Here is a 25776-nt window from a genome sequence, read left to right on the forward strand (position 1 = left end):
AGAGTACAATGTGAAATAATACATGTTAACAAAATTAATACACTGTTACATTATAGAGAATGGTTGATATAATAGTCAAGGAAGATAATTTTCACAACAACTGATACACATACTTAATGAAAATAATAATTAAAAATACAGGTGGGTGAACAGTCAGCTAATGTAGATTGTGGTTTTTCTCCTCTCTGGCATTTATTTCCATTAAAGCTCATAAGCAAAGCGCTAAGCAGAAATGAATGATGGCAAAGAAGGAACAAAGCAGAGAATAAGCCTGGTCTGTAAGCAGAAGAACACTGCTTGTTTCAAGGGAGAGCTGAGACTCAGAAGCCTTCTTTCTGGTAAAAAAAATCTCATTATTTGTGATAAAGATTAAAAAAATAAAAGCATGACTGTATACTGGTGGTTGCCAAGAGCCAGTGTGGAGACTGTAAAGGTGCAGGGTCTGGTTTTTCACATTCCATCTTGAGCTGCCCCTGAATCCTTTGCACTTCTGTGCTTCCCCAAATTATCTTCAGTTATCTCTTATTAATCTTCTGTAAGCTTCTCCTCTTTCTGTGCCAAGTTTTCTTAGGGAGAAAATACATTTGTACTTCACCAAACACAGCAACAAACAAAACAACAAGGCTTTGGATATAGGATATCCAGAAGGATATTATAAGGTTTTAGTTTACTGATCTGTATGATTATTCTTCAGAAATCTGTGAAGGAAAATGTGCTATTTCAGACAGTTGCAGTGATAAATCTGGCCTTGAAAAAATCTTCTTGAAGATTTTATCCACTAAACAGTTCTGCTTCAAAACTGCTTGTCAAACATGTCCTCTCATGTATAAATAGTACCCTTCTTATTCTTTGCTTTGCCTGCTATTCTATTTGCCGTTCCCAGCTCCTCCCTTTCTTCTTCAGATCCCTTTCTTTCCTTGTCTGTCTTTTATAGTTGCTCTGTGTGTATCTTGCTTTCTCTACCTCTGTCTCCCACCTCTCTTACTCTTACCCTCCTTCTTCTCTCCTTTTTCTTTGAAACTCTATTCCCCTTGTCTTAGCCTCACCCCTCCCTTTTATCCTCCTCAGCTATTCTCTCATGGGTGGTTTTCTTCTCTTTGGTTTGTGTGGTCTGCCCTGCACATTCCAATTCTTTTCTCTTCAAGACCTAACACGTTTCACACAGTGAGGAGAGTATTTGATAAATGAATTATGCTTTGCTGCTCTGACCATTGTATTAATAACTGCAACTTTAAATATTACGAGATCTGTTTGTGTGTCTGGACATTTGAAACTCACTATTGTGTGGGATCGTGTCTGTGAAAAGAATATCTGTCTGTGTAATTTTGGGTACATGATTGCCTTTATCAATGTCTCCGAACTTTCTTGATCACGTATCCCTCTTGGTAAAAGGCTTTAGCATACACCCCCGTTATACATATATTTACTTATTTATAAATTATGTTCTACTGAAGTTCTATTACTTTCCTCCTGCACACCAATGGGTTGCCTTGCATACCCCTTTGGGGTGCATGCAACCCTCTTTGGAGATCACAGCTCTATATCATGCAAGCCACACTGTTGCATGAGATATGCTGGTTTTGTCACATTTAAGATTCTCCTGAGAATCTGTTCCATGTGTGGTAGTTTGGGATTGAGAGCTTTTTCTTCTCTGTTTCTGTCATGTCGGCTGTGGTTGTTTATATATTGAGAGGGCTGAGGTTTCCTGGTAGGGTGCATTAATTTGCCTAGCAGAGGGAAGATTTCAGAAACTAGATTTTTTTTTTTTTTTAACATACAAATTCTGCAGCATTGAAAAATGCTGCAACACTGGAGAAAAAACATTTAAAGGCTGATGTAAAAATTAATCCCTCCTAAAAGATTGACTGTCAGCCATCCTTTCACCAGGTGAAGTTTTAAAGAGGATTTTGATGTTGCATGTGCACGTGTGCACAGGAACTTTTCTCAGACTTCCCCATTCAGTGTAGCAGTTCGCTCATGCTTGGCTTTCATTCCACAAGAAGGAGGAGGAGGAGGTTTTGGGGGGAATATTCCGTTACCATAAAGGGGAGGAAGTGTTTCTGCAGCTATTGAACAAAGCAGCTAGTTAACCTCTTTCCCGACCCCGGTGCAATGGTACAGTCCCACTGCTCCTTTCTAGGGGCCAGATGCTCCTCATAGTAGTAAAACGAGGAAGAAAGGAAAACATATGTGCAAAAATTTACTACTCAGCTAGTAAGGACCAGATTCCAGGAGGAGCTGAATACCTGCAATTTCTCCTAAAGCAAATTTCTTTTAGAATCAGATGGGGAGAGGGAGAGGAAGGGAAGTTGGAAGGAAAGAGGTCTGTTGTAATTCGTGTCTAGAAACCCCCACAGAGAGGATTAAGAAAGAAACTATGCTGTCTGGGAAGAAGTAGGTATTTGTGTTACTCTGCATATATACAGAACTGCTAGAAAAGGCTGTGCTCTGTGGAAACCAGCCCTGGCTTTTTGAGCACTGAGATGTGCCACTGTCTGCTGATAGTACTTCTTTTAAGCAGAAGTTTATTTAATGTGCCTTTTCCTTTTGTATGTGTACCAGTGTCTTATGTGAAAGGGAATCGCGGTCACTTTCTAGTGTGTGTGTTGTGAAGCTCATACCTCAAGCCGAAGGGAGTTACTTCGGGAACAGAAGCCCAAAATTCTGCTCTGTGTTATCAGAGAAGCATTTATAAATTGCAAGGCACTGAGTTTTGATATCTTTTCCATCCAGTCCTAATGCATGCTGTGTTTAACTCACTGCCCCCTCCCTCATTTTCTGCCGCTCAGCTGTGTAACTCACTGAATGGTAGGGATGAGCAGAGGATAATGCTCTGTGCCTCCTCTGCTAGCATTTCTCTGTATGCAGCCCAGTGACATTTGCAGAATGAGTAGGTACACTCTTCTTCTTGCACTGGCAGGAAACAGGAGACATCCAGAAAGACTATTCAAGAAAGATGCATTCAGTCCTTTGTTTCCACATTGGAAGGTGAAGTTCTCTTTTGGAAGAACTGAGAAACCCTGTTTGATTCACCCACATGATTGAGGTTTGTCAGTACCTAGAATCAAGGAAGCCTCTGTGACATTTCACAGAATCACAGCATGGGTCAGGTTGGAAGGGATTATGGGAGGGATCATCTGCTCCAACCTCCCTGCTCAAACAGGATCATCCCAGAGCACATGGCACAGGATTGTGTCCAGATGGTTCTGGAATATCTCTAGTGAGGGAAACTCCACAATCTCTCTGGGAAATCCATCGCAGTGCTCAGTCACCTGCACAGTGAAAAGGTTCTTCCTCATACTCAGGTGGAACATCCTGTTCATCAGTTTCTGCCCATTGCCTCATGTCCTAGTGCTTGGCACCACTGAGAAGAGCCTGGATCCACCCTCAACATCCTCCCTGCAGATACTTATAGACATTGATGAGCCCCATCTCAGACATCTCTCCCAAAGGCTAAACAGGCTCAGCTCTCTCAGCCTTTCCTCATAAGAAAGGTGCTCCAATCTGTTAATAATCATTGTAGCCCCCCACTGGACCCGCTCCTGGAACTCCATGTCTCTCTTGGACTAAGGAGCCCAGAACTGGACACAGCACTCCAGAGGAGCTTCTCCAGAGCTGAGAAGAGAGGAAGTATTGGAGGTGGAGTACAAGTAAACACAAATGCACGAACTTGAGGCTGAGTTATACAGACCAACAGGAGATGGCATACATTAACATGGATTTCAACAATATCAAGAGACAGACCAAGGATCAGTCTTTTGCAGCCACACTGTCCTTCCTGACCTGAACCTGGCAGGGATAGGGGCTGGGGCAGGGGCTTGGGCAGAGGCTGGGACAGGCACAGCTGCGGCCACGCTCGGGATCCCCGGAGAGCAGGCGGTGAGGGAAGACCCTTTTGGAAAATCCCCCCCTGGAAGCGGCTGGCTGGGGGAAGCGGGAGGGGTTCGGCAGCACAGCCTGGGATCGCGGAGGGAAGCCGGTGCCGCCCAGCGACCCGCCCAGCGGAGCGGCTCCGAGGGGAGGCTGCCGGCGGCCGGGGGAGCCGGCGGGGCGTGCGGCACAGAGGATGGCCATGGCCGCGGAAGTGACAGGAGTGGCTGCGGCCGCCTCGGAGTGCGGGATCTCGCAGCGCCCCCACCCCCATTTGCCGTCGCTGGGCTTCTGCGAAGGAAAGCAGGTCGGGGGGGCGGAGAGAGAATGGAGGAGGGGCACGGCGAGGAAGGGAGGGAGGGAGGGGGGAGAGAAAGCGAGAGAGAGAGAGGATCCCGGAGAAAGGGACTAGGCAGATCCTGGGAAGCGAGAGCAACAGAGACTCCTGCAGGAGGGGGAACCTGGGCGGGGAGAAGACATTCCCAGTGAAGGGCCTGGAGGGGAGCGCAAGGATCGGGACTGCTCACAAGCATCCGACTTGTTGAAAGACGTCGAGCGAGGCCAGAGGCTGTGCCCGGGGCCGGGGGACAAAGCGGCGTTGGGCGCGGAGCGAGAGGGAGCTGGCGCTGGCCCGCCGGGATGGTGCAACTCGCGCGGTGAAAATGGTCTTTGTCCAACTTTTCTGATGCCGGGAGGCCGGGCGGCACGGCTCTAGCGGGAAGGGCTCCTGCGAACACTGCTCGAGTAATGCTGGGAAGTGGAGGGGGTGTTGCTGGAGTCCTGCTCAAGGTACCGTGGCGGGCGGGCGAGGACGGGCATTGTGAGTCCGGCCGAAGCGCTCGGAGCGAGCGGGACGTGGTCGCGGCTGCCCGCGGGTCTCTGACATCCGGGGGAGGGGGCACGGAACAAACGAGGACTACTTCGAATGGGGTTAAAACTCCTCAGGTGATGCTTTTTTTCCTCCTTTCCCGGTGTGTGCTGTTCAAAGGCGGCGTTACCGGGACCCTTCCCCGAGCGCGCCTCTGCTGTCAGGTGCCGGCCGTGGGCACGGGGAGGACAGATGTGGGGAATCGGGTCACGGCCTCTCCGCTCACGGAGATGGCCATCGCCCCCAGAGCCCTTCCACACGGCCGTGGTGCCTTTGGTCTGCTCCCACGAGCGGTGTGTCCCCTCTCTCTAGCCCCCCGGAGAGCCATAGGGAAATGCTGCCTTGGAAGTCTCTGAAGTAGGGCTTGATGGATGCTGGTGTGGGTTCCCGGTCCTCGTGGAACGACACAAGGGAGGCTGTGTGGCCTTGTCTGTGGGTAGGGTTGCTCAGCGCTCTTGTGGCGGACAGATGGCTGTATGAGTGCTTGTGGCAGAGAAAAGCCATGTTAGGCTATTTTTCAAGGAGATGATGCAAGTTACTACTACTCAGGCTAAATAAATCTGTGAATGTGGGAGGGGCTGTTGTGATGGGTAATTTTAATTTTGCCTTTTGTGGGTTCCACTGAGATGATTTCACATACTCTGAAGTTTCTCTTGCTATTACCACACTTATTTGGTTGGGAAGGAGAGTATCACCTGCCTTTACTACAAGTTCCAGAAATCAGAGAGTAAAGATGAGGAAGCAAATCTTCCGAAGGGCATCCTTCACTAGCAGTGATACCAAGTCATGCAGATTCATGATGAAGTAGAGTGAGGGGGCAAATGGAAACAACAAAGTCAAGGAGAGTTAGCTGCCCCCAGACACGTCTCTTACAGAGACAAATCTGTAGCCTCAGCTGCAATGAAGGGGCAGGCTTCCTTTTTCATTGTTATATAGGTTCTAATCTGAAACATGGAACTGGATGTGGGTGCACCTCATGTTTAGTCACAGCTAATCCACCTGCCCTAAGCCATTAACACAAGATTTATTGGCTAATTTTAGGTATTTCTTCATTCCTGGTTTGAAATAATTCCAATGCTGATGTTCCTTTGGGAGAAGGAAAAGATAGTCCACAATCTAATAATTCTTCTCACCCCATCTCATTGCAGAAAAAAATACTGTTTTTGTCTTGAAGTTCATTCCCTAAATTCAATACCTTGCACTACTTCAGTTTACTTTGCTGATGCATTGGCAAGCTTCAGATAACTGCACATAATTGCATCCTTTCCTTCACCGCCTTTTGCATGTATGCTCTCTTAGCTAAATTACACATGTGCAGTTTTTAATTCCTTGACTTGTGTGCCCCTCTAGCCACTAAACATTTTTTCTTGTCTTCTGAGCTCTCTCCTATTTGACATTCTTGCACTTGCACTGAGCTGCTCAGAATTGTTTGCATGGCCATGTGTTTTGATACTTGGAAAAAGCATCACTTTGGGGCACTGGATATTGTATGAAAGAGGGTTGTATCTCTTTCTAATTTAATCACTGAAACCTCACAGAAAGTCATGTTTTCTTCTATTGTTCTGAAGTTCTCAGCTCTTCCTATCTGTTATCTGTGACAAGAACAGCTTAGATTGTGGAGACTTTTTGGAGGGTTTGGGGAGGAGATGTCTGTTGTCTTTTCTTTTGCCCAAGGCTGCTACTGTCTTTGCCTCCTGTATTTTACTTGGAGGCTGACCAATGGCGCAGTGTAAATCCTTTTTGGGGGGAAGGCAGCTGGTGGCTCCAAGGAGACAGCTGCTTATTCTCCAGCATGCTCCCATAGGCTGCCAGCAGATGTGTCTGACAAGGGAGCTGATCCCTTAGCCCATTGAGAATTGTCTTCCTTATGCCTGTACGGATTCACTGTGTGGATCCCTCTTTGTGCCCAGGTGCAGATGGCTTCCCCTTCTCCCCTCTGATATTGCATGTGCCATATGCAGAGAATCATGTAAGAGATTAGTGTATTTCCCACCCCTCCCCCCCCACTTATCTCGTGTGCCTCCAATTAAGACAGTTTTGTTTTTTGGCCAACTCTCCTTCCCTGGATTGTCAGAAGATTTATGCATGCTTTTCCTCTGGTTCAGAATGCTCCTGTCTCCAGATCTGCTCTTCCTAAAACCTTTGTTTCCTTGTATTTTGTTATCCATCAACAGTCCCTGTGCAGAGGGTTAACCTGAAGTCCCTACAGATTAGTGCAGAGTGCTTTTGGAGCACACTTAAGGTTGCACAATATATTTTTATTTTTCATTTCTGTGGCCATATTGCATATGTTTACTGCACACATAAACAATAGAAGGTGGAAGAAGTACAAATTGGTGTGTGTGGTCAAGCTAGAGCTTTATAATGTCATTTAGCCACCAAACAAGAGAGCAGTATCTTCCAAAAAGGGTGCTGTCATTAGAAAGTATTTATTAAGAATATTTCAGATTGTCTGGTTTTGGTCATAAGCATGTGATGATTTTTTTCAAAAAGCTCAATGACTTATTTCTGTGAAAAGTTGATTAAAGATTTAGAGGGAAACTGATGAGCCCCTATAATACTGTCATTATTTAGCCTTGTTTGTTGTTTTTTTCCTTAAACTCGATTTAGTATTATATTACAGTTATGTCTTGCTGTTGATTTTGATTTTGTTAGCAAGTTTTGTATTCTCTTACAGAAATACAGGTAAGGTATTTCTTCCAGCTACTGACTTGCGTGCATTCAGCAGTTTTCCAACTCATTATGACTTTAGCTTCTACCTGATAAATCTTGGGCTGGATATCACTGTTCTCTCCATGTTTGCTCTTTGGCAACCATGAAGTGTCATGGGCTTCACGGGTGTACACAAGTGTATCACAGGTGTATTTTGTAAATAATTCTGTAGATGTTGTACAACAGCAAACTAGCACTTTTTCTCCAGTGCTGCTATGTAAACAGACCCCCAAAAGGATAAAAGCTCCTTAATTGCTCATGTCAGCCATAGCAGTCAAATATGTGAGCAGCAAGTCTGAGTAAGAAAAAGCCATTTCATGTTGTCACTCTTCTCACACTTGATTTGTACAAGGAGTTTTAAACTTAACAAAGAACTACACTAGTACTTCCTTCTCAGAGGCACTCTGTTGTGCTTTCAACAAATACTTACCTGCCACCAGAAATTGAATTTTATCAGCAGTGTACTGTTAATACATATTGTGTCTTAAAAAATGCAATTAAAATGTCTGTACCTTTACATGCATTGGAGATCCTGGCACCTTATTTTATACTGAAGGCGCTGTCTTGCCTCTTAAAAAGTCACCATGGAGCAAGCTAATGCTTCTGTCACAGAGGTTCTACTTGAAGATTGTTCTTGAGACCACTTCTGACAAAAGCTCTTCTAGTCACTGGTTTCATTTTTCCATGCCTCCAGAGGCCCGTGTGCATTCTGCTACTCAGGCCCGCTTGTCAAGAAGATTTTTGTTCAAACGTTTCACATGCACACCCCCATGCCCGTATGCACGGGCGCATGCTCGTGGGTGCACTCAGCCACGGGCAAAGAGCAGAAAAAAGGGCTGTCCTGGCAGCAGAGAAGATGCTGGGTACCGTAAGAACACAGCCTCTCCAGCCTGAAAACTACAGTCTTACATATGAAAGCTGAATCCTTAAGCTCTTGATTCACCTTAGGATGGAAATTCTCGCCAGCCCAGACCTGCACATTTAAACATACATGACTTCATTTTCAGACAGGCTTTTTTTTTTTTTTTCGTGTCTCCTTAAGCTTGCCAAGTAAATGATTCCTCTGCTGATTCTGCAGTTTCCAAGTACAGGTTTTTGCTCTGTGCCATGTCTCTGGAAAATATCCAATGTGTCTAAATCATGTAATTAAACCCTAGAAGCTAAAGACTGAGAACTACTGACTTGATGTAAGATATTTCTGTTTTAGCATACTGATGTTTCTCCAAGTTACTGTAAAGCTTTCAAAGCTCCCTAAATGACCTGATCTCTCTCCCACTTACTGCAGAACACTCACATGATATGAATCTGTTTGGCCCAGCTGACCACTTCAGAGGCAGTGTGTAGGATACAGACGCCTGTGTGGAAGCCTTTAGCATCAGGCTTACCACAGGTTCTCTCAGATCCTGGGGATGTCTACAAATGGAAGCATGGTTCCTTGGCAGAACTCTCTTATCTTCTTAACTATTCTCTAAGAAGAGAGGGGGATGGCACAAGAGGGACAATATTGCAGATCCTTCTGGGCAGGTGTTGAATAATTTCAATTCGGAAATTCTAACTGTACTGTTTGTAAGACTGTTTGAATTTCCAAATGTTAGGTTTTGCTCACAGCTAGGATCAATTTCATTCCAGGACGCAGAATCTGGAATGCTTTCTGCACCAGGAATATGTTTGAATTTACTCCTTCTTGGGTTTGAGCCAGGAAGAAGCTGCTGGAAGCACAGCTGGATTGGGATGCATGCCTGCAGTTGTCTCCCAGATGGTCCCTTCCCTTCCTAATGTCAGTAGGCTTTCAGCTGGTGCCAGCAGCAATGGGGATGCAAATATGTACTGACATTTTCACTTATCATTGAGTTTGCTAATCCCATTTGGTGCATGTGTTGTCCATAAAGGGGCTACCATATCAGCAGTTACCACTGGCATCACTATGGTATCAGGAATGGAATAGTTCTGTTGAGGAATGTTTGTTTCATTGATAGTACAGAGAGTATCTTAGTGATCTTCTCCTCTTCCAGTATCTAACCATGTTAGAAGTACATAAAGATGTTCTTACGTGATGTGAGAACAAATTCTGGTGATTTGAGTGTAAATCAGCAGTGTTAAAATCTAGGGGATAGGTAGAAGCTTTGACAGAGAGAATTTTCTTAGTTTGCACGTGCCTTGTTCTGCTGGGACATGTATGTGAAGTCAGATGCTGAAGAGTAATTAGTTTTCATTTTGAGCCTCACTGTAGCTACCTTTTTGCTTGGGGCCCCAGGCTGAGCACCAGAAAGACATTTGATGAAATAACGTAATGGGAATGATGCATGACTTGTGCTCTTTTTTCAGTCAGAAGTCCTCTTAACTCAGACTGCAAGAATGGTGTTGATGGTTGTGTGTTTCTCATGGATAATTTTACCAGTCTTGAATTAGAAGTAGCTCTGGACGGTCTCGGAGAGCTGCAGGTTTCTTGGAAGAACTAAGGACATCTTCTGGCAGAAGATGGAGGGCCATGAAGGGAGGGCCAGAAAAGGCCAGGAAGGGGGGTGAAGCACTTCTCCTGAAGACAAGCTGAGAGAGCTGAGATTGTTCAGGCTGGGAAAGACTCTGGGGTGACCATATTGTGGCCTTCCAGTACCTAAAGGGGATATAAAAGAGCTGAAGAGGGACTTTCGGCAAGGACCTGTAAGCAATACAATATCTGGGAAAGATTTCAAACTTGAAGGGTTGGTGTAGAGGAAGGAATTCTTTACTCAGAGAGCGGTGAGGCACTGTAACAGGTTGCCTGGCGAAGCTGTGGATTCCCCATCCCCTGGAAGTGTTCAAGTCCAGGCTGGATGGTGCTTGGAGCAACCTGGTCTAGTGGAAGGTGTCCCTGCCCATGACAGGGGGTCAGGATTGAATGGTCTTTAAGGTCCCCTCCAACCCAAACCATTCTGTGATTCTGTGAAATCAAATTAGTGATTAGATCCCTGTTACCTGAGAAGAATTGCTTAAAAAATTGTCTCCTAAATAGATTCTTTTGATTATGCCTAATGGGTTGCCCTCCAAAAAGTGTGCATGATGACAGAGTGTGAAGAAAGCAAATCAGTCTTTGGAAACAGAGTAAAAACAAAAATATTAAATTCTTGAAAAGAAATAAGCTAAAACAGATCTTAATCTGGTTGATAAATTAACACCTACTGGACAGTCCTAATTGAAAGGATCAGAATAGGGTCTTTTGAATTGTACATTTCCTGCTTCTCTCTTGGCTGATAGTCTGTACCAGGCCATTGTACCAGGCCAGGGTTGAAAAGAGTTGTGTATATGGAAATCAGAGTGGGAAGGAGAAACTTGCCCTAAATCCTTAGAAAGTTCTTTTAAAATTGGTTTTTAGATTATTTTTTTAAAGGCCTAGCCTTCCCCTCTTCCACCCAGATCATAGCATATCAGCCTGGCATTTTCTACTTTTTTTCTTTTGTGCCTCTGGATCTGTGGTGTTGAAATTGGACAGTCCCTGACTTTATGGCACTAATGCAAATGCACAGAGACTATTTGTGTTTGACTGCGTGAACTTCTCTGCCACAGCACTGATGAACTGGGAGCTCAGTGAAGAGCAACAGAAGTGATTAGGTGACTATAGGGAATTTTTAAAACGCTATTAAAAAGCATTAGCTTACTGATGAGTGAAAAGGGTTTGCTCTGGAGTAGCTAGAGTACCTAAAAGACTATTGACAGGATCCCAGGCAATGTGCTGGCCAAAGGAAAAGGACTGGCTCAAATTACCCAAAGTAGATGGGTTTGGGTTTAGTATTAAGGTGTTATTTGTTCCAGCAAAGGTCCGCACAGATTGCAGAAAGTCATGGAAGCCCTATTGCTAATGACATTTAAAAATATGACTAGGGAAGCTTAAAGAAATACTCCAACGAAAATCCTGCAGTTGGCATGGGACTGTAGGCCAGATGTTGTCTAAATAAAGGTGCCCATCCCCCTCATTTCATTCCTATTATTATAGTCTTATCAACAGCTGGGGGAGGGACTACCTTCCTGACAAAAAATGTAACTTGGATCTGCTCTGTTATGATCAAGACTGGTTGATATCCAAGGAAAGGAAGTATTGTATTATATTCACTCCATATTAAATGTAATCATTTGGTTTTGAGGTTGGATGTGGATGTAACAAGAGCAGTGAGCCCCAGCATCCACACTGAAATACAAATAAGCCTTTGAGACACTGAGGAGGCAGGATGAACTCTGAGAATTATGTGTTGTTGCCTTCATCTCTGGCACGAAAAATAATACAAACATGCATTAGAAAGAGATGCTATGAGCCTGAAATATCTTTCTACCGTAACCTGCTTGGCCTTCCCTTTTCCTCTTAAGACTATTTCTGTTCTACTGAAGTATTAGTGGCACATAATGTTCCCATTTCCTGAGGGTGGAAACATTGAACTGGAAATGCAGGATGGAGGAGGAGGGAAAGACCTGAGAACAAAATTGGCTGCTCTTCAGGCTCTGCCAGTGGCAAGTTCAAATTTTTGGTGGAGCTCTCTAACCCACCTTTGCTACACATGGGCTCCTTCTGATGCTTCACTGAACTCAGGTAATTGTTCCAAGCAGTCATTGCCATTCAGATCACCTCTTCTTTGCAGCCTTCATCTGACTTCTTTTCTTCAAGCTACCATTTCTGCGTCAATTCCCTCTCGATTGTCTCGTAGATGAGATCCAATTTTGGGCAACCTGATTCCCAAAATCAAAGTTAAAACCTGGTCGAAGCCTTGAATCAGCATGAATCATTAGTGTTGCTCTCTAAATAAATATCTAGATGTTGACAAAAGTTAAAAGGAACTTAGTGTGAAAGACCAAGTGAGATGTTTCTGAAGTCCAACAGAACTTCGGTAGTGTCTGTTCTTGTTGCTTAGTTCAGTCATTTTAACAGTGAGACCAAGGCTCTAAGAGGAAAGACAGCTGAGTCTGAATGAATTTTATGGATTTCAAGACTTGAACTGAAGACAGCAAAACTAGAGAAACCATCTATTTTCTCAAAGTCTTTCCAGAAGAAGTTCTAGGTCTCATAGTTCTTTTCTCTTTGTTCTCGAGAGGTTGCTGCCAAGGTAGCTTCCTAATTGCCTGTTACTGCACAGTGAAGTAACACCTCCTGCAAAAACTGGCTGTAGACAGACTGTAGTAAGTGTTGGTGTGCACTTTTCAGAGTATGACCAATGCAGTGCAGGGTTGTTTTGTGATGTTTTAGTACCTAACATGAACATGAGACTCAAACTAATGGTAGAACAGACAGAATTCCCGTCTAGGCAAACAGTGGTCATAAAAGAATGAAGGCTGTGTGGTAGAGCTCTTCTCTGAGCCATCTTCTCCCTCCCTCATAGCTTCCTAGTTTTGTGCATATATTTCCACATCAAACGCTCTAATTTACGTGCTGGAGCTAAAGCTTGTATATTGTACAGCCTGTTGGTGCAGTCAGCAAAACATAAGGGAATCAGCTTGACTCAATATAATTTTTTATTCTCACTACCATTTGGGGAATACATTATGTTACATCCCTCTGTTGGGGCAACCTTATGAGCTCAAAAACTGGTATTTGTAATTCTGTGGGGTTATAACTAGATGGGAGGTACCTGGTAATCATCTGCATGGAGTGAAGGTAGAAGAGTAGGTTTGGACAGCAAGTTCAAAGCAGTGAAAAAGTCAGTAAAGTGATCGTGCTTCAGTGCTTTTCTGCCTTGTTGTTTTACATAGGAGCATTCTTGCTTCTCTTAACAGGAATAAAAACAGCGATGATAAATAATGCTAGTAATTAAATAGTTTTAAAAGTAGCCTCTATCTGCAAATGCATGAAGCCAACAATTTGTGAACCAAGCTCTATGACAGCCCAAGGCTGTGAAACTGATTAAAATGGAAAAAAGTAGTTTTAATTAACCCTTAAATTATGAAGCACATTCTCTGAAAACCCAAGCTGCCTCATTGAAGCCAGACAGGAGGTTAATAAAAAGAGCTGCACTTAAATTAAGATGCTTTAATATTATTAATCCTTTCTGTAATCTGTTTTGAAATGACAGTTTCTCCCATGGAATGAAAGGCAATTTCAAAATGATGGGAATTCCCATAGAAGAGGAACATTATCTTTTAACTGGCTGTCAAGTGCTGCCACTATATCCCAACAGACAACATAACCTTGGATACTGTGAATACGAACAACATGCATTTTCTGCTTATGCTAAATATTTCTTACTGTAAAACCCTCATGAAGTCAAAAGCAAAATTAGAGATGAAGACAGTAAGCATATTTTTGCAAAAAATGAAGTTCTTTACTGCAGCTGAAGAAAATATTAATCCTTACAAAAGGATTTTGCAAACTGGTCCACAATGAACAGCTTAAGAAAAGTATTTTCAGCTTGTTCTTTTTCTCCCCTCCATTGTATCTTTTGAGTGTTTGTGCATGGATCTTTGTTCATGTATTTCTAGGCATACATTCTTAAGTTACAATGGGAGAGAGCATTAGTATAAAACATCTCTTTTCTTAGACTTATTCATATCTTAGTGTTGCAAGCCACTCTCACTTTTGCCCCTGCTCAACCCTTCAGGCCATTGATTTCTTTTCCAGTGTCCTGAGAGTGCCTTTAAGGCTGTTGTGCAGCTCTGTGTTTGGGTTGTCTGTGCAGATTTGCAGTTCCATTTGCAAACTTGGTCAGCAAATGTCGAGGTTATTTTTCTGATTTGTGGCATTGCTTGTCTGGCCATTGCAAACACTGTGCTTGGCTTCTTTACCGCTTTCTACCCATCAGCAAACAGAACTTGGAATATAATAACTTTAATCTCACTTGAAAAAAAAGCATGATCAGCATTGCTGAGTAGATGAGAACGTGATTTTAGGGACATTCTCTGTACGTCACTGTCATGGTTTAACCCCAGCTGGCAGCTGAGCAGCACACAGCTGCTCGCTTAGCCCTTACCCTCCCACCCCTCCCATCCCAGTAGGATGGGAAGGAGAATCAGAAAAAGGTGAAGGACACGAGTTGAGATAACAACAATAAGAACACTTTAATAATTGGAATAAAACAATAGCAATAATAATGGCAATGGTGATGATGATGATGATGGAAAGGGGGAGCGGGGCGTAAACCCCAAAATACACAAGTGATGCTTGGTACAGTCGCTCACCACCCACTGATGGATGCCCAGCACATCCCTGACCAGTGATCAACAGATCCTGGCCACCTCCCCTCTGTTTATGACATTCTTTAGTGTGGAATATCTCTTCAGCCTGTTCGGGTCAGCTCTTCCTGGCCTTGCTCCCTCCCAGTTTCTTCTCCATCTCCTCACTGGTAGGGCATGGGAAATTGAAAAGTTCTTGATTTAGAGTAAGCTTTACTTAGCAACAACTAAAACATCTGTGTTATTAACAGTATTCTCAATCCAAAACACAGCACTGTGCCAGCTCCTAAGAAGAAATTTAACTCTATCCCAGCCAAAACCAGGACAGTAAAACATTCTTTGTTAAATAACCATTTGTGAAAATGTGTTATTTCCCTTCCCCTTTTAAATGCTGAAATAGCATGCATCTTTTTTCTCATTTTCACACATCTTCTATTATAAAATTTCAGTGAATTTTGGGGTTAAAATAAGTTTATTTAAACTTAAGTTGTATCAGAGAAGGAAGTGTCAATTTTCAAAGAATTTTTAGTACTATAGATTCCTTTCACCTAGAAGTTAATAATGTGGTAATCTTCAGGGATACTTGAGTCTAGTATTCCAAACTTAAAATTCTGTGCTTAGAATTTTGGAAATACAACATTTTACACAGTGCTTGACAAAGGTTTGCAGCTGTGCCCTAGAGTTTGTGAATTGCATATTTTATTCCTTGCTGAAGCCTAATGTCTTCCTTTTGTACAGATGAAAGTATAATTGTCGAAGATAAATTATACTTGAAGTTGACAACATCATGTTTATTTCTACATACATAAAAGTGGAGGGATCTGTGCACAGTTGTACTGAGAGAAGTATCCTGAGGAATTAGAGTAAAATCAGTAACAGGACAGTGAAGCCATACCCAGTGGGTACAGCTGTCATCTTTTCTTTCCATCAAAGAAGATAAATGTGATGGACAGCTGTTAATTCATTTCTCCCTGTTTGCATAGTCTCCTTTATTTACAGTATGAAAATTCAAAGGGAGTAATTTCTGCATTACTTCAATTCCTGTTATGTTTTAGAAGATTTTCTATCAGACAAGTAATGGATAACATAAATTAACAATTAATTTCTTCACATTTTTTATTCTATAATGATTTTAATATTCTAGAGCTGGGATTTTGCTTCCAGGTGTTAATGTTAAAAACTTGACTATTATTGCCAAGGTTTCTTAGAAAACTATACAAATCGCTATAAAAGTTGTCAGTGAAATCAAAATGTGTGAGGTGGGAAGAAATTGTTTTCAGAAACTTAATTGTGTTTAATATGTATGTAATTCAAGTACATAATAAATGGAAGAAAGAATCCATATCTTTAATTAGAATTTTTATTTTTTAATTGCTGTAGTTTCAAGAGATCAGTGTCCATCTTTGTTAGGCATAGCAAAACATGATATGGAGGCATTGAGAAAGGCTCCAGAAACACAGGGCAGCTGTGAATGAATTTTGCTTAGGAAGAAAGACTAGATTTACAAGTTAAGCTGTAAAGCTACTCTAGCCAAGTATGTGTCATGGCAGAGAAGACAGATTTAAAGTAGTTATCTAAAGAGATGCTAACTTGGCCTCCTGTGTGGGCTGGGAGATGGCACAGAGGCTTGGAATGTCCCCAGATACCTTCGGGCTGCACCTAGGGGGGTCATTGGGAGGGAGCTGTTCAGCTGTCCATAGCACCCTTTTTTTATTAGTGCAGATCTTAGTTACCTGGTGAACATGATTCAGCTCAGTCCACTGACTGTAGAGGTCATTTGAGTGATTATGCTTCTAAGTTGGGCACCCTATTAGAGCCTCAAGGGTTTAATAAAAATTCATGAAAATAAGAGTCTCTTTCTTCCCTTTAAGAGCTATGGAAGTTCTTAATTTGGGTCCCACTAGGAAATGTATAATCAGAGCATGGAAGATCAGCTTCAGGACTCCTGGTGTTTCCATGGTAAACAAGGAAATAAATGCCTTTTTTTGGAGAACATTCAGAATCAGCTTTTGGAGTGTCATTGTATACTTAAGGGATCCCAAGAGACACAGGCACAACTCTATCTAGATAATCTGCAGGAAGCAAATGATCAAGCCAGCTAGAAGAAATATTTCATGAAGTATGCTCTTGAGGAAGTATTCCTTTAAACTTAGTTATACATTTCATCTAGAGCATTTCTCTCAAAATTAAATAAATCAACTGAACAGACTGTAAAAAATCCACAAGGGTTTTTTCAATAAATTCTACTCTCATCTCAGATATTTTCAAAGTAGTTTGGAGTCATTAAAAATAATCTCAATTAGTAACACAGGAGAAAAGGATATACAGCAGCTATCAAAATGATCTATTCATTTAATCAATCATTTTTCTGTGGTGCTTTATGTACCCCAGTAATAGAATTTTTGAAGAAAACACATTAACTTCATTACATTAAAACCCTAAGCAATAAAGTATGTGTTTCCCCCCCCCCCCCCTTCCTGTTTGGGGCGTAGAAAGATTTCTATGAATAGCAGTTATTGTAATTATTGACTAAGAAAGAAGGTAGGCACAATTATGTCATGCTCAGAGTGCTGGACAGGCACTGAGTGACAGCTTTTCACAACAGCGTTGTGAAATTTATCCCACTGAGATGCGTGACCAGTGCTGCAAGGGCATCCCAGTGGCAAAGGAGCAATTCTGGTAGGACAGAACTGGGGCCAACAAAGAAGCGGGGGGAGGCCTTTTGCTTGATGCATAACACTATCATGATTCCCTACTTATCATGAATGAGAGGTATTAATTCCTCTTTTTGTACTCCGCCTAAATGTGATGAATCAGTGTGCAGCACAAATTAATTGGAATAGTAGTTTATTGACTCTCCCAGATGTTGCACTCATTTATCTTTTTAATGGTTCTTGCTGAGAGATAATATTAAGCTGATATGAGTCACCGTGCAAAATGTGCAGGAGGAGGAAAGACTGTTTGCAAAGGTACAGCATTTTCTCTACCATGGAGAATTCTTGAGGTGCATTTATTTTGCACCTAGATCCTTTGTGTGAGGAAGAAGTATGACAAATACAGGGAAAATTTGTGGAATCAAGTGTAGCAGAGGGAAGGTAGACCCATATAATGATTTCTACTGTGAAATAGGCCTAGAGGAGTCAGTTAACAATGAATGAGGAAGAAGCATTGTTCCAGTGGGAGGAAACAAGATGATTTGGAAAAGTTCTTGGAACAGATAAGAATTGAAAGCATAAAAAATTTGGCACTGTTATGATTTCAGTTTCTATTAGTAGAACAATATAAAATATGTAAAAATACTTTGCACGAGTATAGACATATTTCCAAATATTTTAGAAGTTCAAAACAGGGATTGGATGAATTCTTAAAGAGATATTAAAGTGAATTAATTGGGGGATATTGTCTAGTAATCTTTGTCTTACATTTGTGGATACCGGAGGAAGAGGAGGGAAGTGGGTCACATAGAGGTCAGGCTTGCAAGCTATCTGCGCATAGCACCTCTTCCTGGCGCTGGAGACACGGAGAAAACTTGGCTTAGGTGGACATTCATCTGCTTCTGCACTTTCTTGTGTGTTGAATTGTAGAACTCAAAGAAACAGCTATATTCAGGTCGTCATATTTTCTCCAGAAAGCTTGTGCAGTACCTGAACAATCCTAGCTTTTTTCTTAATCCGAAATGCATGCCTGAATTCCTCCTGTGGAAGCCAGTCAGATGCATGGTTCAGATGAGTGGTTAATGCTATTTGATGTCAGGTTCTGCAGGTGGTATCTGTCAGAGGGAAATAGGGTCACTGTACTTTACTTTCTGATCTGTGACTGCATATTTTCCGTGTAGTAAGCTAGAACGTGCTTCAGTGAAGGTCTGTCCAAAGTTTTATAGTTGGAGTCAAAAGGTTGAAAAAAGGACAGGTTTTGTTCAAAGCTTAGGTGCACAAGAACCTGTGGCCAGCACAGAATTAACACAGTTTATCTAGCTGTCACTGTTTTTGATCAGTCTCAGAGGGCGATGCAAATCCCAGAAGAATAAAAAAGCAGTCCATTCTAAATAGACCCCTCTTTGGTTTGTCATGTGCATGACCACCTTCATCAAGACTCCAGATATATATCATTGGGGTGCTCTAAAATAAGTGACTGCACAAACCTTGGAGCAAACATGCTTGCTTTAAAAAAAAAAACACACACACACACACACACACACACACTGATGGAAGGGAATTCTCGATTAATGCTGACCTGTTTAGCAGCACTGGTGCCCTATGGCTCTTCAGGTGTCATCACTGACAATGCTTGAACTTTGAGGGAATCCTTTATTTGCATAAAGAAACTGCTGCAAAGCAACTGGCTGCATGAAATGCTTTGCCACAGCTTGGGTACAGCATGGGCAGGCAGCAGCGCTCTTTGTGACAGAAATCTCACAAGCACAGAACCGTACTACTGTCAGTTGTTTTAGCACATGTGGGAGCACTGAGCATCATTTGCCTGGAGATGGTACTGAAGTGTTCCCACTTCAAGACTTGAGTTCAGAAAAAGTGAGAAATTACAGCATCAGCCCTGTCTGGTGAGAATAAACAGGACTTAAACAGTGCCAATCAAGCCAGGCATGCTGTTTCACATTCAAGGCTTTCCAGCTGAAATGGCTTGTGTTTTCTGTCTTGGGTAGAAGAAGCTTTGAGGTGCTTGGCAAGAGCTGACTCTCTTCTGTTGAGATAGAAGACAGAAGAGAACAAAGGAGATTCTGACTACATAAAAGGAAGAAAAAAATCCCCAGTAAAAAAAAAAAAAAAAAAATTAAAATTACCCAGTTCAACACTGCTACAGAAGCCCAAAAAAGTTGAGGAATCTCCGTCCTTGGTGATGTTCAAAACTCACCTTGATAAGCTTCCCAAAGAACTCTTCTCCCTCGCTTATTGTTCTGTTAAGAAACCAGATTCTTGAAAATAGTGGTGGTGATTGTATTTATCTCTTTAACTGTGATCTCAAACATAAATTTTGGTGATCTAGGTACCACAGTGATGGTGCCAAAGTAAACTGTCATGATAGCTTTGGTGAATAATGTAAGGAGACGACCCAGAAACTTCTCCCATCTCTTGAAGCTTAGTATTACAGTAAAAATAATAAGGGAGTGGTCTTTTCTGACTGCTTGTGATCTTCACAGTTTTATAGGGTTGAATCATTAAAAGACATTTTGATCCTCAGGAACTGTCACTTTTCAGATGCTTTAAAATTTTCAGGACTTCCAAGGAGATGGAAATCATTCCACTAGCTAAGGAAATATATGCCTAAAAATAGGTTATCATAGGAGGATTGACAGCTGGTACATGAGTGGCAAGTTCATGTACTTGGAGGAGAGAGAGGGAGAGAAGGGGTATTTAAGGAAGTGTATACAAGGATCCTGTGCACAGAAGATACATTGCTTTGCATTTGAATTTGGAGGAATGTGGGGAATAGTGGATTCCATAGCAAAGAGAAGTAATCTTGCTGAAAGCAGTTTTGGAACAAGTAACTAGCTGAGGCGGCCATGGAAAGGAGCTTGTGTGGACAAGAGAAGAGGGTGATTTGAAAGTTGGGATGGTTTGAGGTTTCTGTTTACGTAGTTTGGTGTAGGGTAGAAGTAGTAGGAGAACTGAAGAATGAAAGATGAGCGTCTTTGGGTGTAGTCAGATTCTGTACACATCAAGTGCTAGGGGGAAGGGCAGGGCAGTGGTTAGCAATTTAGGGGCTTGGTACTCTTTAATTCACGGAGGCTAGTGCTTCCCTCCTACTCTTCCTTAAATGCTTCCATAATGTTCTCTCTATCCTTCATTGTGGAATAAGCATTTTTCATTGAGGTGTGGAAGAGGCAGAATAAAAATCTTTAAAAAACCCAAAAACTTTAAAAAAATTACCTTTTTTATCTACTAAATCACAACCGTCTTTTTGGTTTAGCCACAGTTTATTTTAAGGGAAATAACTGCCAGTTTAATCCAGGCAAAGGCTGCATGATTCCTCTTGAAGAGCATACTAACTTTGGTGGGATACAGGGGAAACCAGGATAAGGCAAACAGATGTTGTAAGAGAGATGTGCAGGTGAGGAGGGCAGCAGAAGAACAATTTGTTTCCTTGGAGCCAGAAGTTGTTTTGTGTCTGGTTTTGTGTATAAGGGTTTTTTTAGTTGAATCTGTTTTGTGGTAATTTTGATGCTTTGGTGTGAGATCCAGCAGCTGAAGTATATTTGGGTTGTATTTTCTGCTCTGTGACTCCAAAGTTAATGTGACGTGAGAATGTCTGAATTGCAAGCTGTTTTCAAGCCTTCTGCGGATAAATGAGGTCCCATAGACTGAAATGAAAGTATTCTTCAATTTTTTTGACCTCTGTTTCTGCATTTGTTTGCCTTCATTATGAAGGCTGAAAAGTCCCCATCTCTTAGGACTTCGCTGGTCTAATAAAAAACTTATAAATATTATAATATTATAGATTGACTGTCAGTACAAATGGTGAGTATTTATGTCTCCACGTAGAGGTGTCTTGCAGGCTTGAATTTGGTATGCCCAGTCTTAGTTTTGGTGGCTCAGGCAGCAGTCTTTTCTCCTGTTCCAGGAGACTGCTGTTGTCTGCTTGGGTAGTTGTTTCTGTAAAGAAGGACTTTCTGACTTTTCACCCTGAAATTTTCTCCTTTTTGCAGTTGCATCCAGTGGTGTTTTTATTCTGTGATGTGTTGTGTTGTATACATGCTTAATAAGTAATAAGCAGTACCTGTATCCGTCCCCGCATTTAATTTTTTCTCAGTAATATTTAATGATTTTATTTTTCTCTTTCCGCAGAAGTCATGAATCAAAATTTTTGCCTCTTGCTGAGATTCCTTTAGTTTCCTTTTTAGTGGGCATCACATTTTAGTGATGCCCAGAGTGCCTTTGGTTCATCTATCTTGGGTGCTCTAGGTTCTCACTAGAAGCAGCAGAAGAGAGAACTGTTCCATCCTGCTCAAATTTCTCTCCCTCTCCAATAAAGCAAATCTAATTGCGCTCCGCTGCCTTTTCGCGTACTCCCCAGGCTGCTTTTTCCTTTGCTATGCCCAACTTGCTCAAATCCCCTACTGCAAGGTTTTCAGATAATTGCATTGAGGCTGCTCCTTTTAATTACAACTGTTCCCCCCTCCTCCCCTCTTTCAGCCAAGTTATTGAGCCATTTTTGTATATTGCCTGAGACATTTTTCTTTCTCCTTAGCTACGCTTCACTGTCTCACTGAAGACATTGGAGCGTTTTCAATGCTATGCTCAAAGAGCACCTGAAGAAACAAAACATACTGGCTTTTAGCATGCAACCTACATATTACTGTGATATTTTTCTGGTGGGCTGAGAATTGGACAGATGGAGCTAGAATTACCTTGCTTAGCAAAATTGTTATGCTGTATTGATCTAATGCAGTGCTGGATTAGGCTACATGCTGCTCCCTTACTGTAAGATAAGCTTTTATGTCAAGTTCTTAATGGTGGTGGTAGAGTTTTGTTTGGATTTTTTCCCACTTAAGGTAATAAACTTGGGCCTGTGTGCTTTTTCTGGCTGTAATGCAGGCTCCCTATTTGACCTTAAATATCACAATGTTTGTGTCCTCACGTACAACGTATCAGTGGGAAAAATACTGTCCAACTTAGTAGTGTTGTGCAGTCATATGCTTGAAGGGACAAATGCCTGCATCTGAAATGCAGTTACAAGTGTGTCAGCTGTGCAGATTTGTGTTGGCAAAAACTTTCCTGTCATGGCTACTGCCCTGCAGAGTCCTTAAAAGGCAAAGTGTAAACTACAAGAGACAGAATTTGAAAAGCATACAGGGGAAATGGAATGGACACCTTCCAAGAAATGTTGCCAAAGATGCAGAAAGGATCAGGACTTCAGTAACAGTACAGCCTATACTGTGGTGGAGATTAATGTTGATTTGGGAACCACACCGTCACTGATGCCATGAAAGTCTCAAAATCTGTGTGTACTGGCAGTGCAAAAAACACCTGTGACTGACTGAAGCCTTGAGGGGTGGGTATATGGAAAACACTCCTTTTTACCCATATCTTGGAAGTAGTAAATGATGGAATGGGTGTATGAAAACTGTCAGTTTTGTGTTAGAGTGACCTGATTTCTGTTTCTACCTTCTGTTTTTCTTAAACAGTTTTCTCTGCGAAGATCTCTGTGCTTTAATTTGGGAAGATATTAAAACACTCCAAGAAATCTGAGACCATTTCAAGGGAGTGATGTGTGCTTGTTGAAGATGGTGGTATTTACAGAGAATCTTCATGGATTCTAATGCTGGCATCAGTGCAAGAAGAGTGTCGGGAATGGGTTGGCTCTGGATGGCCTTCTTCTTTCATCTAGTCACCTCATTAGAAGGTAAGAACAGATGTTTCGCATCAGCTTTAAAGAGTTTTCTGTAGAGGTTAAAAAAAAGAAAAGTGTGCTCTCCAGTATGCTTATATCCTAGTCCAGATGAGCATTGAGCACATGTCCTTCTGTTTGATGGTTGATCACTATCTCTTGGGTTTTAAAAACTTACTAGTATTGTTTCTGTTGGGAGAGGTAAACCCTCTTATGAAGGATCACTGGTGGGCATTACTACTAACTATCTCAGAAGTGACTGCCTCAAAGAACAGAATTTTTTTTCTCCAGGAGTAAGCTCCATGTTTATACTTGGTGTGTATTTGATTCTTGTATTTCTGTTCTTGCACCATGTTTGCTTTGTGAAACAATCTCTGGACATTTATACTGTTCGAGAAGACAGCACCCAGTGGGCTGAAATCAAGAGTTTTTGTCTCACCTCTGAGAAACTTGTCTCAAATAATAGATATGGAGAGAATGCTTCACATTAACAAGAAGACTGCCCAAGAAGAGGCAGTTCACATTCAGCCAGCAGAGACAGGAGGGAGAAAGCACTGGAGGCAGGGTAGAGAAAAGGTAGGCAGGGGAAAAGAGGTGCCATGAAAATGGTAGAAGAAAGAATAGATGATAGAAGGGAGGGTGATGAGAGCAGGAGATAAGATGAGAGCTATGGAAGAGAGTTAGAGAAGGGCAGAGGTACTGTAAACAGTCCCCGTGTTTGTTCCAAGAATATCCTTGCAGCTACATGTGCTCAGTGAACTGTACTGCTTTGTGATGAATGTTCATCTCGCATTTCTGAAAGCCGCTGAAAGAGGAGAGGAGGGAGAGATGGAATCAAAGGAAAGCAAGGAAAGACCTAGAGGAAAGGAAAGGAGAGTAGTGTGAGATCTAATAAAGAGGAAAGCTTGTTAAAGCATCCCTTCTTTTAACAGGAGGGGAATACAGTGTGTGTGTGGGAAGTTCAGAGACTAGATAATTGATGTAAGATTATAATAATACAAATTCTTAAATCTCTGAAATTCTGTGAATTACTGACTTTAAAATTGTATTTAAAATTACTGTGTAATTCCATGTGTAACTGGTAGAGACACTGAGATAGAAAAGGGGGGAAAATGTAAATTCTCTCTTCAAACATGAAGTAACTGAGTGATGCCTGTACAAATGAACATTTTTTAAATTCAGTACTCAGTCCTAAAAGTTTGTAGAGATAAAAAGAGTTTAGAAAGTACTGTGTGATACAGCTTCACAGATCACATAGTTGACCTGTCTGGATTAAAATAGGACAGTAAAATTCTGCCTATGGAGAGGAAACAGTAAAGGTGTCCATGAGCTGAACTTCAACTCTCAATTCAGGGTCAGGGGAGTCAGCATCTTCATTGTGACTGTACTGTATGGTCCTAAGTTTGCACTTTAAATCTGATTTGCATCTAAGAGGTAAGTATTTTTGTTGTGGTCAAAAGTCAAATAAAAATTATATGGTAAAGGAGGAAGGTTTGATGATAACTATGTAGAAAGCTTTGCTTTAGTGCAGAGTTGTCCATAAGGAAGAAAAAAGGCCCATGGCTTGTTTGTTGACTCATTATTCTATATAGCAGAAACTTGAAATTCAGGTTTCAGATTTAAGTTGAAAAATATAGGGAATATCCAGTGTGGTCTTTAGTTTTTGTAGAGCTTCTTAGAAGTTTTAGATGGTGTTTAAAATACATTTCACTTCCAACTAAAGAGAATTGACTGAATGGGAAAATCAATCAATTCTTTTTTGTGTTTCTCAGGCATTTGAGTCAGATTTAAAGTCTGAATGTAAATCACATTTTGTCTCAAATTAAATGTTGTTCAAACTTGGAAATTTTCTAAACCTTAATGTTAATCATTAAGATAAGAAGGAGAAACTGTAGAGAGGGGAGGGGAAGTAGTCAGAAGATTCAGACTATATATGCAATATGAAGAGAGCAAATACTTCTTAGGCAGAATGTCTCTCAGATAGAAAGAAGGCAGTATGCTTTTACAGGACCTAATGGGACTTTAAACTCCGTCATGACTCGGAAGTAAAGAAGTTCTTGTAAGCAAGTGAAATTATTTTGTTGGTATTGGTTTTAATACATAGAAAGGAGACCTTAGGCTGAATTTATTCAATACAGCTCTAGTATTTGAACACACTGATTTCACCAGGAATGAGCATGTCTGTGCAAAGTTTTCCAGACATGATTTTTACACCAAATAAAGCCTGAATGGAAACTTCAGGGAAAACTGCTTTGCAAACAGAAAACATTTCTATATGGGGTTTTTTTAGCTTTATAAAAGGAAACAAAATTGCACAAAAGTTTTCATTAAGATCACATTTATCAGTGTTCATGGCTCTGCAAGAGTTTTTGAGGATTTGGTTTTGAGAGCATTACTTTTGAGCTACATACTGGGTGAAGTAATGGATTTTTCCTTTTTCTCAAAGCTACATAAAGAAATATAGTAATTTTATTTCTTTTAAAATCCATACATGTATGTAATTACAGTTTATCACTGAATATTTAGGTTAACATTTTAGGTTAACCTCTCTGATTGTAAAAGTTTGTGAAGAATGGAATTTAAGAATGCTTGATGGGCTGCAGTCAAAGACAGGTGAGAGCAAGTGATAACTTGTTAATGAAATAGCTCTTGCTAGGGCACTGAGATCAATTTTATGTGGAATATTGGTTTTGCTTTGATGGAATTATAAATGGCTACAGCTGTAAACACAAGCAGACTTCATTTTGTAGAACTCATTAAATATGTTCCAAAGGAATGATGTGTTCTGTCTGTAAGTGATTGCATTTATTTTACAACAAGCTCTCAAGCCTGCATAATAGCTGGAGAATCTTTCT

At 41.5% G+C, this 25776-nt stretch overlaps 1 protein-coding gene and 1 long non-coding RNA gene across 7 annotated transcripts in view; both read left to right on the top strand.

Moving 5' to 3' along the window:
* The first annotated feature begins 4191 nt into the window (after positions 1-4191).
* Positions 4192-15161, top strand: LOC137469808 (uncharacterized). The gene is made up of 3 exons (XR_010996688.1): positions 4192-4659; positions 4859-5005; positions 14851-15161. It is a non-coding gene; the product is annotated as an uncharacterized lncRNA (long non-coding RNA).
* A 7462-nt stretch (positions 15162-22623) lies between these two features.
* Positions 22624-25776, top strand: part of EPHB6 (EPH receptor B6) — a 47935-nt gene continuing 44782 nt past the window's right edge. The window contains exons 1-2 of one of the 6 annotated variants that reach the window (XM_068182794.1): positions 22632-22936; positions 23321-23497. Coding sequence is in view for 3 of the 6 variants with exons in the window: in XM_068182792.1 (XP_068038893.1) it covers positions 22843-22936 (94 nt within the window). In the remaining 3 variants the exon portion in view is untranslated. Of the gene's footprint in view, positions 22937-23317; positions 23498-25776 lie in introns of all 6 variants that reach the window. The other 5 variants (XM_068182795.1, XM_068182793.1, XM_068182792.1 and 2 more) reach the window with 5 other exon arrangements.

Source organism: Anomalospiza imberbis, chromosome 2 (genome assembly GCF_031753505.1).
Source record: "Anomalospiza imberbis isolate Cuckoo-Finch-1a 21T00152 chromosome 2, ASM3175350v1, whole genome shotgun sequence".
Lineage (NCBI taxonomy): Eukaryota > Metazoa > Chordata > Aves > Passeriformes > Viduidae > Anomalospiza > Anomalospiza imberbis.